Source organism: Halichoeres trimaculatus, unplaced genomic scaffold, assembly GCF_033239565.1.
Source record: "Halichoeres trimaculatus isolate MK-OKI-2021-1 unplaced genomic scaffold, fHalTri1.1 fHalTri1_scaffold_4, whole genome shotgun sequence".
Lineage (NCBI taxonomy): Eukaryota > Metazoa > Chordata > Actinopteri > Labriformes > Labridae > Halichoeres > Halichoeres trimaculatus.
Window position 1 is genome coordinate 11,062,527 of NW_027437182.1, and position 20,452 is coordinate 11,082,978.

Below are 20,452 nucleotides of genomic sequence, written 5' to 3' on the forward strand. Positions count from 1 at the left end.
AACATTTAAAATATCTTTAATCATTGGATAAGCTTGTATAATTTACATACTGCATAATATTCTTTGCACAACAGTTAACATAATCAGTTATTTCTCGAACATTTCCACCTCACAAAGAAAAGAAATCACATTTTCTTCTCTGGACACACCGCATAACAAAATTATAGAAATGCTTCGTACCGTTGAAATAAAAACAATCCCACTCACTCAAGCAAGATATTGTTTTGACTGATCCAGTGAACTGCAGTCGGTGGCTTTTATCTTTCCATCCTTTAGGATCGTTGTTGCCTCAGTAAGATTTTGGACCTGGTTCAGAGCCCAGTGTGCACTCAGTGGGGCTTATTTGAGTTTGCTTCTATTTCTTTCAGCATTTTGGGACGATAATTAAAGGGATACAGAATGAATAAGACTCAAAGAGATAAAAGCTTAATGGCTCTCTTTGAGGAGCTGTCAGGTACCAAGAACCCTACGTCAGCCCTGGTTGAATTGTGCTTGTGTGTGTTTGTGTATGTAGAAGAGGAAGGAAGAAAACAGTTGGACACCGGGGGTGGAAGCTTCCTCTTAACTGCATGCTGTGCTGTTCGGCTCACTGTTTAGTCCTTCATTCTGCCTCCATGGAGACACAACTAGTCTGACAGTATCTAAGTTTCTTTAAAAAGTCCAAGTCTTGCATGGGAATGGCTTTCATAAGCTTTTAAGACACAGTCATGGAGTGGATAGCTGAGCTGTTTACCAATGCGGCCCTAGAACATTTATTTCCTCAGATCATCTTAGGGTAACTTAGATCTCTGATTGACGAACATTAAACTTGGGAAAAAAAGTCACTAGGGAAATGGACCACTCATTAACCGCCTCAGATTTTGCAGTAATTACTTCACATCCAGTCATCTTGAATGACTTTTATCGCTGAATGGACATTTTAAAGCCCTCCAAGTTTTGAAGTTTTCATTAGTTGTAGTAACACCTTTTTTAACAGCCAATAAATCATTTTCCAATTCCATGCGCATCAATCACTTCATTTTTATTAGAGGTAATGTCATGAGAAATTTTGTTGGTTTGTTTTTAAGGATTAAAAGAGGCCCCATTCGTTGTTTTTCATCCTGTTGCATGGTATTATTTCACATTCAAATAAATTCAATACTAATGGGGTGCTAAGCTTTCCCAAATCCATTATGTGTGTCATTGTAAATAACAGTTAATTATTGAAACACCCTTAATTCATCATAAGCTGTAGTCATAAATTGTGTAAAGTTGTCTGCAGGGCCAGAACGAAAAAAGTGGTTTTCAGCAACTTAATATTCCAAGCCCAATTGCAAATGTAAAATTTTTAAAAGAAGACTTCAGATAAACCATAGCAATACTATAAATTAGGTGTTTAAAGAAGTGTTTTTTTTATATCTAAAAAAAAAAATTAAGTTAATATCAAGTGTATATTAAGTGTTGGAGTAATTCCAGTGTAATCCAGAATGAGAGTATAATGAGAATTCAGTGAGATCATCACAAGATTTACTTAAATTGTGCCATCATAAGTTAATTGATTAATGTCCTCAAATAATCTCATTAATCTCCTGAAAAAAAGAGACTCAACTTTTCTGCATGGCAGCAGTGAAGGATGCTTCTCGAATGCTAAGTTCCGGAGTTCTTGGGAGGCTTTAAAGAGACAGGGGCTGAAATGTAATTTTCCAGAGACAGCAGCCTGAGGTAACTAAAGAATTTCTATGAGCTGTATCATGTAAAGCTGATACACAGCTATCAGGGGGAAGATATAAAGTCTGAAGTGTGAGTTTGAGCTCTCTTAACAGAATTCCACATAATGGTCTGTATCTTATATCTGTTCAAAAGGAGCACCTCTTATCTCCCCTCCTCTCATTTCTCTCATCTCACCTCCTGACATTCAAACAGACCTGCGAATACAGCCAATAGCTCCACACTAAACATTGTTTTATGTAGCCACTAGAGCTGAGGCCAGTCAGGTCTCATCGCCATGGCAACCGTGTGGATATCCACTCATCTATGTAATCACGCTGTTTGTCTTGTGCCCAGAATAGCCGGGAGGGTTCCTGGCACCTGAAGCGAAGGCAAACACGTCACGCACCGGGCATCTGATAAATCCTGGATATCATAAAAGGGCAGGACAGACGGGTTTCAGGATTGTTTCAACCTTTACACGAGCTGAGGTAAAGTCTGCAGAGAAAGAAGAGACTTTCAGGTATTTTGTACAAGCTTGCCAGCTTGTAATGTGTCCATTCTTCATGAACGCCTCAGTTATTACCCTTTTCCATACAACAATGGGGCCACAGGCGATTTTCTCCTGGCACCTCGACTGTCAGCACTCGTTAAATCTCTGCCAGTTAGCGGTTTGAAACAATGTTTATATTCCCATTTTAAACTACATGTGTCCAGTGAAAACACACGACTAGACTGAGCCACAGATTCAGAGAGACACTATATAGCTTAACGTAATGTGTTTTACAGGTCTGTACTCCTCAGTAAAATTTCAGGCTTTTTCCATATGGCTCTGCAAGATTTGGGAGAGAAAACCACAAACTAGCAGAGCAGACGGTCTCTTTGGCATGCAGTGTTGCTTTACAGCCAACACATATGTCAAAAAAAGGAAAGGTTTCAAATGACTTCATGTCTGTACTGGCTTTGGATGACATGCCATGGAGAAAATACTTGTTCCTCGCTTTCTACCAGATTTAGAGCCAAAGCAAAAGATGTGGAGACAGATTTTGAAAATGTTTCAAGTCATGGAGCTCATGGTCCAGTTCGAGCGCTTTTCCCTCAACTGTCTCCTTTTACTTCAGTGGTGCCTGCTTTATAGTGCTGTCTCCAATGAGAGGGCATTGTGTGTGCATGATGTGTGTGTTGGCACACAGGGAACATTTCCATCCAAGCAGTGTGGTGACGGAAAGACGGATAAGAAGAGGGCAAGGAACACTTCAGCGGCTCAAATAAATGAAGATGCTGAGTTTAACACCACACTGAATCTGCCAAATAAGAAGTTTTCCTTGTAGTGAGACTGAGCATAGGGTAGTGATTGATTAATCACACATCTTTAGGTTTTTCCACTACAAACATGCTAACGGCCAGGTTACTCTGAGAGAGAGCTAATCCATTGGTTAACTGTTTGCTGAATCTGCTGGTTTCTCCGCTTGTTGAAGCTGTTTACAAAGGGCTGTAGTACAACCAATAAGGATAAAGCCAGGATTACAGTGTACAATAAGTAATCCATGTAAGTAATCATGCTCTAGACAATTGTTAGCATGCATGGCTAACTGACTAGCTAAGAATTTCTTTCAAGGCAAACCAACAGCTTCAGGCCAATGGTTGAGGTGTTACAGATGAAATTTGGAAAGTTAAAAACTGGAGTCTACAACCTGTAATGCTCCAACAGTGAACCCTGCAATGATTTGAAGGTGTTACAGAAGAACAAAGTCATACATCAAATTCATCTTTTGCAGAAGGACATTAGGGAGAGAGGGGAGACTGCAGCATAAAAGTAACACTGATTATGTAATAAGCTCCACTCCTTTTATCAAAAGTGTTCCAACGTTAAGATTTCTCACTGCAGAGCAGTAGATGAAGTAACACTGTGATGAATTAGCCGAAAACACTTCAAAACCACTGGGACTCATCTATTCTTATCCAAATCTGACAGGCCAGCTGTGCTCAGGCAGGTAGTCAGCATCTGTTTCCAGCACACACACACACACATCGACACACACACATCGACACACACACACACACACAAAACAAACAAACACACCCACACTTCCTGTCAGTAGTCTTGGAACAACCTTTAGAACACAAAATAATATTTGATTTCATTCGCTGAGCAGAGCTCCTTCTGTAAGCTGGTAGAGAGGATTCCAGAAATATTGCTTTTCGCTCTGATTGTTTTGGGTCTTTACACGCGTTTGTCATGATTCGAACCAATAAAGCTCTGAGCACAGGGCATGCAATATTCAAACCAGCCAACATAACACTTTTAAAGTCAACACTCACATGGTGAGAGCACACAGACTGTTGGTCTAGCCATTTGTACACGCAAGCAGAGGCCAGCAGGAGCCAAAAATAATAAAAACAAAACCACTTCAAAAACTCAGATTATCCTATCAACAGTGCAGTCATTTTCAAAGGAAACATTCAGGCATTTGTAGTCAAGGTTTACACCAACCAGGCACAACATTGTTTGTAAAAACACATCACTGTAACAGTTTAAGAAAACAGCCATTTTCAATATTTGCCTACATCCATTCACAATTAGTACCTGATTTACAAACTAGCTGTATTGCAATTCAGTGAATATACAATATTGCAGAGTCGGTTAAGCACTGAAGATATTAGCTCCACAAAGACAGAAAGGCTAACAGTGAGTTCATCATTTCTCAATGAGGGGAACTATCAGTAAACTCATTACTCTGTCCTCTTTGTTCACATCCTGTATCTTTTGTTATAATAGCTAGGAGTTTAGAGACAAACATGCCCACAAATTTCACCACAAGCTCTTTGAAAGAAGTTGCTCTCATTCCCAAGTCCTCGTATACCAGCTGATAAGGATGGATAAGGAACCACCTAGCATCTGTATATATGTGTCACTTTGTCATTCTCTTATCCTACTGTTGGTAGTTTTAGATACTCAGAGAGAGTCAGAGTGTGTCTAACCAACAGAAATGTTGTTCCAATTGTTTTTCTGTGAATTAATGCTACGCCAGAGGTAGCCAAATGTATGTAGCGCACAGGACGTATTTTAGTTTGTGGAAAAACAAGTTTTTTGTACCTTCTAGTATTCTACAAATCTACAATTTCATTCAGCAGATGCTTTGTCCAAAGTGACCTATAACACAAGCAAGAATTTAGACTGGAGGGAAAACCTTAGTGTGATGTTTCATATCTTATTGTATCAAGTCAATTGTATCATATTGTAACTTGTTGTATCATATATTGTAATGTGCCGTCCTATATTGTACCGTACTGTATTTTATCATATCAGATCATATCTTGTATTATGCCGTACTTTACCTTACCATACTTCCTTGTATTGTGTTGTACCATATTGTACTGTGCTGTGTAGTTTTGTGTGTGCCCTACCATACTGTATCGGCTTGTCTCGTGACATATCGTAACACATCGTCATATTGTATCATACTATATCAGGTTAAATCATTTTAGGTCTTGTTTATTTTTGTATCAAGTTGAATCATACCATACCATATCATGTCATGGAGTATTGTACCACGTTGTGTAGTGTAGTATCACCTGTACCAAACTATACTGTATCATTTTGTATGGTATTACAATGTATTGTACTGGTATCACACACTCATGTGTTGTATCAATTTGTGTTAGAGATAGATCGATATGGATTTTTCCGGGCTGATAATGATATTGATTATTTGTAGCCAAGGAGATATTTGAAGCTAATATTAATTTGTCGTCAAAGTGCAAATATTGGTGTCAAAAATTTGAACAGTACAGCTTCAACACTTAATTTCATTCAAATACCTTTCAGCATGAGTTTATTAAACAGCTCCCAGGCTCAGCAGCATGTTTCATAAAGTTAAATGAAACCTTAAAAAAATAAATAGTTCAAATTTTCTACAGTAAATGAAGTTTTCCAAAATGTCAATGTAACTGCAATAACTGTAATAACTGCACTGCCGATTGGCTGTTTCCCAAGCCATGGCTTTGCTTGTAACCAATCAGATGTTACTGTGGGTGGGACAGTGCTGGGGACTGAGTAGTGACTGCAGACAGCGGAGCAGCTGCATCAGAGCTGCAACAACGCATTTTTTAATTTGTTTCCTATCAGCCGTTGGATTAAAAAAAGGCTGATGCCGATATGCTTCAAAATGCCAAATATCGGCCCCGATAATCGGTCTATCCCTAATTTGTGTCCTATCATATTGTACTGTACTTGATCAAACCGTATCCTGTCTTCTCTTGGCATACCACAGTTTAAGAGTGAACACAACCAAAATGTGGAAGTTAAGGAATCTTAAACCTGAGATGTAGACCTATAGCAGAAGCTAAAGGGAATGACACAGCATGGGTATTTGAGATCTTGGGAAAGGAACTTGTCTATAACATCCTCTAGTACTCTTTTTAATAGTCTTGGTTGAAGGGTTTTATACAAGACATTTGTGGCTTCAACATAATTGGTTGAGGGAAATTTTGGTCTTCTTTTCACCTACATGAAGAAAAGTAGACTTAAAATTGGGTCCTATTGGTCAAAAATGGTGATGAAGGTAGAAGGTCCACTCCAGGACAAATAAAGATATTTAAGGATATCCCAGAGGAATACTCTGGAAGAAGGGTCAGAAATCTTTGTTCTGCCCCTGGGATTCTATTGATTTATTGTAAGCAGAGGTTTTGCAGTTAATGGGAATTAGTTAAATGGGTAAAGGGTGAAATTAGAATTCAGATCTTTTAATTAACACTGTTCATATACTGTGAGAAGCAATTTGAAGACAGCTCTTTAGATCATCTCACTGTGCTTTAGAGAAGCAACAAAAAGAAGAAAAGAAATGAGAATAAATCAGGGAATGCCAAGAAAGGCCCTGAGAAAAACTATGACACAGGATTTTGAAAACAATAAGTACTTTGAGGCAGCCCAGTTTGGCTGAATATAGTCAAAATCCTGTTCTGTGTATCCGCCTTAATACTGACATCAATGTTTTATAGAGGGTTAGTGCAGTCACAGTTGGGAACAATGGGACAAAAAAGGTATTTTTGTCTGTCAAACCCAGTGTTGTTCAACAAGGACAGCCTCACTATGTGCATTTTTTCAACAGCAGTTTGTGTTCTCATCTACTTCAGTGATCTGCTCTTTGATTTTCAGGAGAGGCTGTTCAATAGTGGCTCCCATCTTTTCTGTTATAATCCTTCTCACAAAAACGTCACATCTTCTTGCGACTGCACCCACCGCCAATGTGCATCATACTCCAGGTGCATTTTGCCGTTCATTTTGCAAGTGTCCAAGTCAATCTTGCCGTTTTTGTATGGTTTAAATTTAGGACTCTGGCTGGTTCCCAGTTTTTCGCTGGAGCGTACTGGGCTACCACTTTGCACGGTCGATTTCTCCATGACTCCATTGACCTTTGCGCTTTGTGTCTGGGTGCTGCCCTTGGAAACCGGGCTTCTTTTGCCAGTCTCTGCAGCCTTGGTCCAGACTGGAGGTTCTTGCTTGTTGCCCTCAGACTTCACTTTGGGAGAGCTGATTGGTGGGTTTGCAGTACCAGATCCAGCGACAGCACTGGATACGCCAGTCCCCAGTCCTCCGTTCACCTCAGTCTCGTTTCCAACAACAGTTCCATTTCCATTCGCCCTAATCCCACTTCCAGCTCCAGCCCCGGACCTTCCCAGTACTCCAGCTCCTGCTCCAGATGCAGAGACTGTAGCTGCTGTGCGACCCCCAACAGTCGCCTCAGAGACCAGCGGTGTGGTAGAGCAGATGACAGACTCTGAGTTCGAAGGGCAGTACTCATCCATGTCGTCTGCCAGGGTGTCCAGATAGCTGCCAATGGAGATGTTATCCAGCTTGTCGTTGGGGTCCTGCAGGCTGCTCCAAGAGCCCCTCCAGGAGGTGTCGGGGCCCTCACCAAGGCTGTACTGACTGCTGGTGAGGCTGCTGCAACGGCTCGTGAGGGTGCTGCGCTCCTCCAGAAGCCATTTGACCGCCTCAATGCCTTCATGGACCGCCAACAGCTGCTGCAAGATCTTTACATCCACTGAGCGCAAGTGAGCCTGAAAGGAGACAAAGAGATATGTGTGTTATCACAAAGAGACAATCAGGGAGAGATGTTTAGCTACCCCCTGATACTCATTTAGATTCATATGCAAGAAAATCAGTCTTGCATTAATGTGGTCCAAAGTTTGAAAGCGCTGTAAATGTTACACAGTTTTTACTCGGTATCTCTTGGTTGTCATTGCTCCATGGCGATTAAGCTGAAACTAGTTGGTTTGGGGGGCTCTTGTGCACTTCGAACTGCATTTTCTGTCATACTAAACAATACCCAATACCAAATCTTAAAAAGTATCACAGACTGATACAACTGACTCAAACGTTTTAAAGTCAAGATCTTTGTTTATTCTTATTTGATAAATCTTCTCATAGTTTTTAATTCCTGAAAAGGGCAAATTATTATGCATAAGATCCAAACTGTGAACCAAAGAACCATGGAGAGTCTGCAGATATTTGTTTTGAACATTTGCTCGTACAAAATGGGCAGACACCATCTGAGTGCAATAAAATTTTTACACATAACCAAAAATGGAAGTAAAACATCACACAGGCTGAAAGGTCAAATATAAAGTGCACTTAATGTGGGAGCAAGTAAGTTAGAGGAGGATAAATGTAGCAAAGAAGTGAAAAGACAAGCTGGAAGTACAGAGTTGATGAGAAAAATCTAAAAAAGAAAAAAAAAATTCAAGAATAAATATCATAAATTCCATCTCAATGCTCTGTATTCAAGGAGACAACAACAACAAAAAAATAGAAATGAAGTCATCCAGTGTAATAAATAAAGTCATGATTACACCAATGTCATAGCCACTCAGTACCCTAAACTTTTGTGTGTCTGCGTACGTGTGTGTGTGTGCGTGCGCGCATGTGTGTGTGGGCAGTTAAAAAAGCCAAATGGTGAATAAGAAGAAAAAGAAGGAGGCTGCGGTCATGGAAAAATCCTCCTCTGAATACATTAGCAGAGGTCTGCGGTGGGGTGCAGGGGCCAGGAGGTGATATATGGCACCCACAGTCAGAGCTGATGACATTCACTCCCCTCTGCAGATAACCAGACCTTCTCTAAGCTAAGCATTAAGTCTTTTAGTATCTTTCCCACCACGCAGTCATTTCTTTCTTCATTCGTTTTTCTGTGTCTCTGAACGTCAGTATTTCTGTACCAGTTCAGGCTGCTGCTCATCTGTTTTCTGGAGTCATAAACATTTTTATATGTCTGTGTCTATTGTCTCACAAGAACTCTGGCTGGTTATAGGGTAATTTTCTAAAATGTGTTCCAGTTATAAATTTCAGAAACAAATAAATGTTTAACCATTTATGGAGGGCTGTACTGAAATTACACTTTAAAACTCAGAGTAATACTATATGTTGTTGTTCTTGGAAGGAGTTTTATTTGATAAAGGCTCTGTGTGATTATCACCATGTGCTTATAGGGCATTAACGATGTTAAGACTATAATGAAGTGTTTATTCTTAGTTTATATCAGATTTTTAAACTTGTCAACATGCTCTTAATTATTTTAGAGAAAAATTTGAGAAAAACATTTTTTCGACACCTTTACAAAAAGTTCATCCTGCATGCAACAGTCATCTTAGCTTTTTGCAGTCAATAACATTTATTAACAGTGTTTTAAAGAAGTTATTTCCAGAGTCATGAATTAAAAACTTGAAGGAAAGTTTTAAAGTTGAAAGTTTTAAAGTTGAAGAAAATAGACTGTTTGGCCCCTTTTTAAAACTTGAATCTGTTGTCTGTTCTCATATATTTCAAAATGGAGTTGACCTTAATTAGGGTCCGAGGCCTGAGCTGAGGGCACCTTCTAGCAGGGCTAGAAGACCCCTGACATCCCGTAATAAGCTGTCTAGTGCCAAAAAAAAACACTAAAATGGCTCTGACATAGGCTAGGAATGTCGTAGAGAGATGAAACCAACACCAAAACGTTCATCTCATTGAGACACACAAAAAAGGGGGTGGGTGTTTTTCGCCTATCTCGCACAGGAAGCCGTCAATTTGCCCTTCAAAAGAAGAGTTTGCTGCATTTTTACCCTTTCTGCCAAAATTAACCTGGCCAAAACCACAAATCCTATGGACTTGAAATTCACTCACATGACCGACTAGACCCTGCTCTACAAAAGTTGTTCACAAAGTTGTTATTTCGGGCCCGGTTTTCAAATGGCGAGCCCTCAAAGTCGGCGACTTACATTCGAGATAACTCAAATAAAAGCCCTTACAATTGTCCTTTATATAAGGCCATAGAGTGCATTGGCTATTGTTTGTTATACAATCATAAAAAAGTCATTATGTTAATAATGCTATGTAAAATATACTGTCAGACTAACTGCAAAGTCAGAGATAGTAGATAAGTATGATGAAGTTTTAACTAGTAAAATGTAGATTAATTTAAAGCATGGATGTAAATGGTGTTATAGATTGTGTGATGGATAAAAGGGGTCAAAGGTCATATTTAAAGTGAAAATATGCACATTTAGTATTTATACCAGTGTTAGGTGACCTTTGATTCCTGACCTTACTGAGCCTTCTTCTACCTTCGTTGTGTCCATGAGGTCTTTATGACCCTCCAGGTTATATGTCAATAAAGCACTGGGCTGGAACATATTGATCCTGCAATCTGTCGAACCTTCTACGTCATTGTCCTGTGGAATATTCGCTTCACTGGATCGGCCCAGTGGAGGGTTGCATCCCTGTGCTGCAGATTTAGTCAGTGTAGTTGTTAGTTATGAAACTCAATGCTGCTCAGAACACCTGCAGGAAAGAAAAACTGACTTAATAGGTCAGCATGATATTACCCTTAGAGTAATACACTCATCCATTATCTCTGTGTTGAGCCAGTGGCTGAGCTTTATTAAAACCAAAGAGAAGTCTCATCAGTGCTAAAAGCCGCTTTTTAGACTGTTGCCAGCTTTGTCAAAAGTACAGTACAGTAAAAGTACAGTAGTTTACAAGAAAGTAACGCCGTTGGCTGAGTGGGTAGTGTGGTGGAGAAGGGAGGTGTTAAAACCAACATCAATGTCTGACATCTTTTGACTTTTATCCCATTTTAAAAGCTCTACTGTATATGAAATAAATAAACACATCTGCACATTATTGGAGGAGGTAGTTTGAAACACAAGTAAGAACCTGGGTTAAAAAAACAGCATCTTTCTGTGCACATGTGGCTGATGTCCCAGGGCGAAGTCAGAAGTGGGGTGGGGTTAACATTTGAGGTTTGAGGTTTTCGGCTGGCAGAGGACTGGGCGAGCTAATGAGGGTGGCAGTAAAAGTAGCTCCATATCTCCTGTCAGCGCTGAGGTGGCACAATGCTAACGAAGCCGAGCGCTCCATCAGTCTGTGCTTGCTGGGCTGCTGAGGCGGGGCCGTCTGACAAGATTAGATCCACTAAATTCATGGTTTCTTTCACACCTCAGTGTTTTACTTTTGTGGCTTGACAGCTGCATTTAACCTGAAATGGTATTTCCAGGGGGAAAAAAGCAGGTGTGTGGAATGTGTGCACAATAACATTTCCACACATTATTACTTCTCACATTCATTTAAAAAGGCTGGATTAAAAAAAAAAGTTTTAAATTTTTAGATATTTCATCTTTAAATTGTCTTTCATAGTTTCTAATGTTGTGTAAACAAAACTTGCCATTGTTCCCACAGTTCGTTTGCCAAATGTATTCGCTCATCGTCTCAGTGATCTTCATTACTGGATACAGCCTTTAATTACACAAAGAGCTCAAACATGCTCATTATGGGAAGTACCCATTTGAATCCAAAGGGTCGAACAGGGGTCGAAGGTTTCCATGTGACACATGTCAGGATGAGGGCAGGAAGTGGACATTCAGGACTCTGCAGCTTTAGGGACTGAGACATCATCCATCATGTTTTACTCATGTTTGTGCCGACAGAGCTCAGTCAAACAGATTTCAGTGTTCCTGCTCAGGCAGGAGGCCAGACCTTTTCTGGCTGATTCGTAGAGGCCTGGAAAGCTCATTTTCTGCTTTTTGTGTCTGGTTCATGAAAGCTTGCATGCACACTGCAAACAGTATGCAGCTACATATGATTCTCTTTGCACAATAAATCTGCTTAAGAAAGGAGTAATGCCTGATTTAGATTTCTTCCTGCATCAAATTCATTTGAATAGAAAAATAATCTAACTTGTTTTTGCTGTTTTCATGATATCTACTTCTTCTTAACCCTGTCTTGGTAACAATAGCGATAAATACTTTGATTTTCTTTTGTTCTAGAAGCACATCAAAAGGATATCCATTAAATAATTAAACATTAATGTTCAACACAGCAGCCTTCAATAATTAAAAGCTGAGTTTAAGATATAACAGTTGATCATCTGCATAAAAAAAATGATTGTTTTTTTTCTGCTTCTCTGCAATAACTAAATCTACTAACAGCCAATTTAACCACAAACTAAACAGTCAGTTTAATCCAAAAACTGCATTGTATGGAAATAACTGGTCTCGTGTATGTATGCTGAGTTTAAGGAAAAGTCTTGTTCTGAATACAAACAGCAGGAGATGATGGTGATGGAAACACTCCAATGATCTCTGCATGGGGGAATTGAAGTAAAGGTGCTTTAAATCCCTGATTCCAACTGACCTATTTCTGCTTCTTTGAAAGCAGATGAGACAAGTCAGACACTGAACGTGCCGCGGCTACCAAACGCATCAAGTACCTTTAAGAGTTTCTCACTGAAGTGTTTTTTACCCCCTTTTTTTGGTTGAATGTTTAGTATTCTGGGTGACTATTTTGACTCTGGTTTTACATTTCAATGCAGCTATTTGAGTTATTTACTTTGACATTTTTATTTTTGTACAAATTTGTACAAGTGATCTGACCTGCTATTACCTCAAATTTGTACAGACAAGTTACATCTGCTGCAAACTTTAGACTAATTTTGGATAAAATAAAGTTATTGCTTAAGTTATTAAGTAGTTGCTGGCCAGTGAAAAGCAGAAGAGCATAATTCAAATTCAAGACAGAACTTAAGTGATGGTGAGTTGGACCCTATATCACCTATGGTAATGAGCTCAGAAGCTGAGAATCTAGTATTTCTGCATCCCAAAAGGAGAAAAGTCAGAGGGGAATAGGGACATCTTGTTGGATTACTCTTAGCCTTCGACTGAAAGTGTTCTCACCACATCTATCCAATTTGGCCTGGACGCAGCTCAAAATCCCCCACGAGGATCTGAAGTGAGGGGTGTGAAACACCTTGCTTTGCCAGCTGACGCCAAAAATAAAAAACTCATTGGTGGAAAATGATGAATGGAAATGGATGTAGCATCATACCAGATGTACTCTTGTCCCTTTTTTTCTGATTCAAATTGACAAAATCATCAGGGATCTTTGTTCTTTTTTCCTGAACAATTTCAATCCCTATGTGAGTTTTTCTGGTCAAATACAATTTCCAGCCTCCAAAGAGACAAGGTTTGGGAAAAAAAGTAAACATAACTTGGGGTAAATGTTCAGCTCAACTGGTTGAGCAGCAGCATTGTAAAGGCTGCATTAGTCCTAGGCTTGGTACCTTGTCCTGGCATGAGATAGTGCATGCTATTTCTTTCTCTCACTCTCTGTCTCTTTTAAGTTTTCCTTTCAGAACATATCCAAAAGAACTATAAAAATACTCTGTGATCTAATGGATCAAGGTGCTACCTCTAAGGTACTACATTTTGTAGTTTGGTCATCTGAACAATTATACCGCTGGCTTGTTTACAACCAGTCTTGGCAGATTATTCATGCATCACTCCCCACCTGTCGGTGTTGTGGTGATGAAGTCTTCAATTCTTTGGGTGAGAGAAAATCTACTATGGTAAAGTAAAAGATCAAATTTGAAAATGTGATTAATTTGAAACCTTTTGTTTTAATAAAGCAGAATCATATTTGAAGTATTATTAGAGCAGTTTTCCATCATCAGTATGCAAAATTATGCAGCAAGTTCCTCCTGAATCATCTTGCCTTCTCGTTCTCGACCATTTACTAATAAACGCAGAGTCTGAACACTCCAGTTTACAGATGATACAGAACATTGTGATGTTTCACGCACAGCTGAAGCATGATTGATGACGCACACAGAGTCTCCCATGTGGTGAGAACGGCTTCTCAATGTCACACAGCGATTGAACAGACTGCTGAATCACAGCCAGCAGGGACGGCTCAAACACGCGCTGGTTCTCTTTCATGCAGCAGCAAAATAAACACCCGCCTCTCTGCGCAGTCTCTCTTTCTCTCTCGCACTCGGTGTCCCTTGGTGTCACTGTCTGTCATTTCACCTTCCCATCTAACTCTGTCCCTGTGCAGACACGCGCCGTCCTTGCAGAGGCCCTACAGACTGCATGCAGCAGAAGGTCGCCCGTGTCTCTCCATGAACCCCGGCTGCTCCATCTGTCTGAGCTCACCTCTGAATGCTCACTAAAATGTCAGCCATGCTGTAAGACCCTGTGTATCAGACTGATGAAAGTACTGTTACATTATTTGTGTCTTTCATGTTTTTTTGCCTGTGATGTCACCACAAAGAGGAATTGAGAGCACTTTTTTTTTTATTACCAAACTGATTTGATTTTATAAACTTAAGACAAAAAGTAAGGAAATGAGTGTTTGGTAGATTATTTATTTTTGTAACAATGCTTCTTTGCAATAAATGTTATACTGTTGGCAAGCCACTGAAGTTTCTACCTCTTAAATGAATAAATTTTTGCATTGCCAATATATCTTGTTTCTCCAGACTTCAATCATTCAATCACCAAATAAGAGTCAACAACAAAATAATCTGTTTGGCATTGGCAGAGAAGAGCTGACAATTTTTTTTATACATACTCAGCTCTTCTGCTCCTCCCACAAAAGCATGTTCCTGACAAATGAGACCACATTTAAGTGAAATGAACAGGCTTTCTAAGGGCATTAGATTTATTACCAGAAGACAACAAAGAAGTAATCTACCAAAGATCAACTGTGTGAAGTTTTGTTTTAAAATGAGAACCCAAAAGTAAAAAGCAAACTAATAGATAGGCTACCAGTGGTTTCAAAACTAAAACAAATGAAATGGACAAAACTCAGAGTTGATTTCACTCTGAAACTTTGTAATATAGTTTGTAATCAGACACTTGCTTTTGCACTTTGTACTTGATTTGTTATTTACTGATAAACAGTTCATATTGTTTAAATTTTGTAACTATCTTATTTTTTGTAACTATGTATTTTGCACTCTGTCAAAACAATTTACTTTGGGATTAATTAAATGTGTCTTGTCTTAATTTACCAAAACACAAAATTATCTGACTTTATGTGCTAAGTTTAGTATTATTTTTTTAGTTTATGACAAAAAAATATACAATTGAATTTGGCTCATCTTTTCTCCCTCATACTTTCTGTAAGGGAGCTAATGTTTAAAAAATATATCATTACCTCTTGTCAGACTAATTTAAAAAGGGTTAGGTGCAGTGTTAACTTGCAAAATCCCAAAATAATGGTTCCTCATCAACACTTGCATGCCATTAAAGCACTGTAACTCAACTTAAAGCTCCAGAGAGGAGCTTTGAGTTTTATTGATTTTGGCGCCCCCTGTGGACAAAGTTGACCTCTCTTCCACTTATCATGTAAAAGCTGATTTCTGATGCACAATCTTATCCTTCTGTCTTTCAACTGTCAAGTCTTTCATTCACTGTCCATCTTTGCTGTGGAAAATGTCCACACAGGCTGTTTTGGCAGCTCACTGTAAATCACTGTCTGACCCTGCAGCACTGTTATACAGTTAGCAAGGATTAAAACAAATCTTTATGGGTCTTATCAGTTTTATTGCAGATTATCTAGTTTGCTTTTGCTAAAGTTTATTTAACAACATCATAATATTTCAGCATGATGTATCACAAGCTACAAACTCCTCACAGGAGGTTTGAAAAATCGCAGTCTGGATCCAGCAGCAGTGATTTAATCAGACCAACTCCTGTGTAGACTGTATTTTTTGAGAAAGCCAGCAGGCTGACAGTAGAAGACAGAAGACTGAGATTAAACAGAGTAGATTTTCAATCCCTGCAGCTCAGCTCTCAAAGCTGACTTTGCACTGTCATTCCTCTGCCCAGAGGTGAACGACAGAGAACAAGAACTACAGCGAGACGAACAAGCAGATACAGACAAAAAGTATCACACCCTCAGAAATAACACAGCTCTTATCCTTTATGTTTCTCTTTTGTAGCATATCTCGTATCAAATGTAGCGAGCAGCTGAAGTGTGTGTGTGTGTGTGTGTTTCTGTGAGTGTTTGAGGCAGTCTGCCAGTCTTGTGTTTGGTGAGAAGTGTCTCAGCATCCAACAAATCTGTTTAGATGAGAGGAGAACGTGTCTGATGTCAGACAGCTGCAGATGAAAGACAGAGGCTTTAAAACTGCTCCACAGGAATGAACAGCAACACTAAAAGCATTAGCAACAATATTGGCTTGCCTCCAGCTCAGTGTGCTGCAAAATGCTCCTTACCATACTCAGACATGAACACTGAGGAAGAATGTCTAAGGGGGGAATTAGCAGTCAGTCTGCATAAGAATAATACATGCATAGTCACTAAAATGCATAGACTCTGTGATTGGTTTTTGAAGCAGTTCTGAAGTCTATCATCAGCAGTAGCCATGTTGAAACACTGACTCTACCTAACTGTCAAATGACCAAATATCTAAATTCCACCAGATCAATGTCTGGTCCATCTCCTCTCCATCTTGGCACCAATAAGTTTCAGGCACTAATAGGAAGCCCTCTGCTGCTAATGTTTCATGGTACGGCCACACCAAACGTGAATTTGCAGCGAGATTACACACAAAGTCAATGCAAAGACGCGTTTAGATTCACCCCGGACGGCGCGTTGGACGCGTTTGGCGCTGCGCGTCTGATGCATTTGGCGCGGCGCGTTTAGGGCGTGTGCGCATTTGGAGCGTTTGAGCGTTTGGGCAGCAGACGCCAATTCGCTCGAGTTAAAAATAATGAACTTTCGACGCGAATTTGCGTCGAAGGCTGTGCCGCGGCAGCCAATAAGCAATGACATTCCCCCACGACATTATTGATTTGATGACGTTGGGGAGGAACCGCCGCCTGCTCCGACTCCAACCCCGCCAGAAGATGGAGGAGAAAATAATCTGTGCGGTGTGTCATCATCCAGAGTTATACGATACGACATGTGTACTCTACAGACCGGAAAAAAGGAGCAGGCTTGGATTAAAGTTGCTGTGGAGATTGGTTTTAAAGGTAAGTTCTGTAAATATTCGTTCCCAGCTGGATTTGGCTGCATGGGTCATCACTGTGTCCGACTGTGTTTTCCTCAGTGGAGTTTCGAGCCTGATAGAGAGGAGGAAGGAGCGGTGCAGGGGCAGAGCCAGGGAAAAGATGGAAGTTCTCTGCGGTCCTCTCTTTCCTCGACCCCTTCATTATCCCCTGGGAGACCTCTGGGAACATGGGTCGGGGGTTCAGGGGTCAAGGATGAGATCGCAGGGAACAGCCAGGCAGGGCCGGTGGATTACCAGAGAGAGGCTCTCTACTCCACCTGCACAGTGACGCGCGTTAGCCCCTCAGCTTGTCCAAATAGTCCAGCGTCCAGACTCTGGCGTTCATGTGGTGCATTACAGGCGTTTTGCGCGATTAAATTCACCTTGTATCACTGAAAGATGCTGGGCACAATGCATCAATCAGCACAGAGCTGATCCAGAGGGACAGGAAGACGCCAGATCATACTTGACTGAACTACAACAACATACAATCATTATGACCGGGTCAGACCTGGAATCATCACGTCAGAGATTTTCACTCACTAAGGACATAAACAGGAATGAGGAGAGGCTCATCACTGGGACAGGAAAAGTGTTGATAACTACAGTAACTACTGCAGGAAATTTTTGTCACCTTGCTCCCCGGCAATCCTGCTTTGTGCTACACCTCAGAATGGAAAAGTGGGCACGGATCTGAACTGCAATAAAGTGGAGACGGTCTGGACGCAGATCTGGTGGAAATCCAGGGTAACTTTAGGGTTGGCTTGTAGGTTTCTCCCTGCAGCTATGGTCTACCTGTCAGTTGAGTCAGCTATGCCCCTAATAATGCAAAACTCATAATTTAAGTATTTTCAAAGTTTCAAATCTCTGGCACAAAATGTCATCCATTTAGCCTGCCAATCAAGATAGTCAATACCACGTAATATCCAGTTACCTTAATACTTTAAGAGGGAAGTCCAATTTAAAAAAAAAAAAAAAAAGATATCTTTTTTATGGTGATTACATAAAGAAATAAGAAGTAATTATTGTTTATAACCTGTCTAGGGAGCTGCACTGGACGTGTTTTATGTCCAACCATCATTTTAAACAGACAGCTGTCAGTAATCACTCCAAATGATTTTAGAAGTGCTCTGCTGTAAAGTTTCTTCTTAAAAACTGAGTTCTTTGCAGTTTCAGTTTCATATTGTTTACATCAACATTCATTGTGTCCTCCAGATCAGTGAAAAACATCCACACTGAGGACGCCTCCTCCTCTCCATAATTAATGGTGAACTGCACACCACCCCCTACTGTTTGAATTATTAGTAGATAAATGAAAGCAGGTTGTTTGTTGAAGTTGTACAACCAACTGCTAAATTCACATCCCTTTTAGAAACCATCATGAAAATCATGCCTCATAATCACATACCTTGATAAAACTACAGTTTTAAGTTAAATGCTCCTTGGCATCAAAACCTACAAACTCTCAGTTCCCAGCCAAGAAAATATAGTGTCCAGCCTTGTCTTTGACACTGATGGATCCAAGAGTCTGGTTGTTTGTTCCAGTATAACACACTGTAAGATGCAGACTAACATCCTGTTTCCGCTGACAGTTAAGAAGAAGCAGAGCTACATTTCATTAGTGCTGGTGACACAGTGTAAACATGGCTCATACACACACACACACACACACACAGATCTTACAGCAGACAGATGCTGCAGCTCACCATCAGCATGCCGTGTGGTTACAGAGACAGATTAACAGATGACTGTGCAACACAGAGCACACAGACACAACACACAAACAAATATACGATGGAAAAATGAGAGGAGTGGAAGATATTTGCTCACTAATCAAAATGGTTTACATGGTTGTGGATTTAATAAGTATGAAAAAGTGTTCAGTGTCAGAGAAGATTCATTTGTACATGTGAGCCGATTTTTATTGTGCGCGAACACGTGTTACTGCACATCTTACTAAGCAGATTTCTGATGAAAGTGCAGTGCTCAGAGCTCTTCTTCTGCACTCCCATTACACTCAGCCACTCTCACAGATGAATAAAGCACACACACACACACACACACACACACACACACGCTCAAGCACATGCACAGTTTCACTCCCCTCTAGTGAGGAAGTGGCTCTTCATCACATCTCTCTCAGTCTGTTAAAAGGAATCAGTCTGGCCCTGTGCTCATTATCGATGTACAAATAAAAAAAACTCTGAAAGCTTTAGGAGTCAGAATTGGAGGAATTTTTCAGCCATACGGCTCTAACTTGCAGACAGTTCTATAAATTATAATGTTTTATTTCCTTATAAAACTCCAATTTTGAAAGCCAAAGAGCATCAACAAATTCAGGAGAAATAATGTCACTGAATGGATCCAAACTGAACCAAAAAAAATCTCTCCTTGTCCATTTTTCATTATCATCATCCGCCCATGCCTATCTGAGGCTGACAAATCACACCTAACACCTGCAGGTGTTCATAATCCCATGGCTAATGCTGAGGCTACTGCTGGGTGTAAACAGCTAAATAGATGCCACGTGACTCCACAATGATAGCAATGAATATGTAAAACATAGTCACTGTAACAGGAGAAAACCTGAAACACAACCAGACTCATTGGGGAGCATTTTTCTGCAGTTATTGGCCAATAAAGTCTTTAAGGGAGGGAGAGCCATAAGAGGAAGATGGATTGAGATGGAAAGACAACTGGATGGATGCAAACACAACTTCTCTGTCATTAAAATGCCATTTTGTTATAATGGAATTAACAAGTTATGCTTTCATCTTATCCCCAAAAGACTCTGTAGACCTGAAGTCCTTGTGCTTGTTTGGTCATGTGGCTTATTTTATGGCAACGATGTAAACAACTCCTCTAAAGCAGTGGTTCTCAAATGAGGGTATGTGTACCCCTGAGGGTATGCGAGGCCACTCCAGGGGGTATGCAAATTTAAAAAATGTATATTTAAAAATATCAACCAAGCAAAACTCCTTTAACACAATTTTTTCAAACAATGTTTGAATCCAATATAAGTTTAAGTTTATAAACTGAATATTCTGATTGTACAGCACTGTGTTGTACGTCCTTTTTTTCAACCAAAACTGCTTTGCGCTTCTTAGGCTTACTTACTTGGCAGAAAAAAAAACACAACACAGGAGGTACAGCAGTGAAAAAAGTTAACCTGAAGCATAACCTGAATGAAAGTATGAGAGTACCAGGAAGGCTGGTTCATATTTATAGCTCTATACTCCCAAGAGTAAAACTGATGATGTTACTTTTCAGGAGGTGTTCAGTTACACGTTGGAGAGCACTATTTCCTCCTCAGACCTGTAAAGAGCATTAGTGCTTGTTATTTTCTTCTCTAAAGTGAAATAAGTTTCTATTTCCAACATCAACACCTGATCATGTGTTGCAGATGTCTAAATCCAACCAATGTGTTTTTGAGGGACTCTCTTATTGTTTAGGAGTTC

At 40.0% G+C, this 20,452-nt stretch overlaps 1 protein-coding gene across 1 annotated transcript in view; it reads right to left on the minus strand.

Moving 5' to 3' along the window:
* The window catches only part of lurap1 (leucine rich adaptor protein 1), a 22,545-nt gene continuing 2,093 nt past the window's right edge, over positions 1 to 20,452 (minus strand). Inside the window, exon 2 of the mRNA XM_074668848.1 lies at positions 1 to 7,749. Within this exon, the coding sequence (XP_074524949.1) occupies positions 6,892 to 7,749 (858 nt within the window). The 3' untranslated portion in view covers positions 1 to 6,891. The remainder of the gene's footprint in view (positions 7,750 to 20,452) is intronic.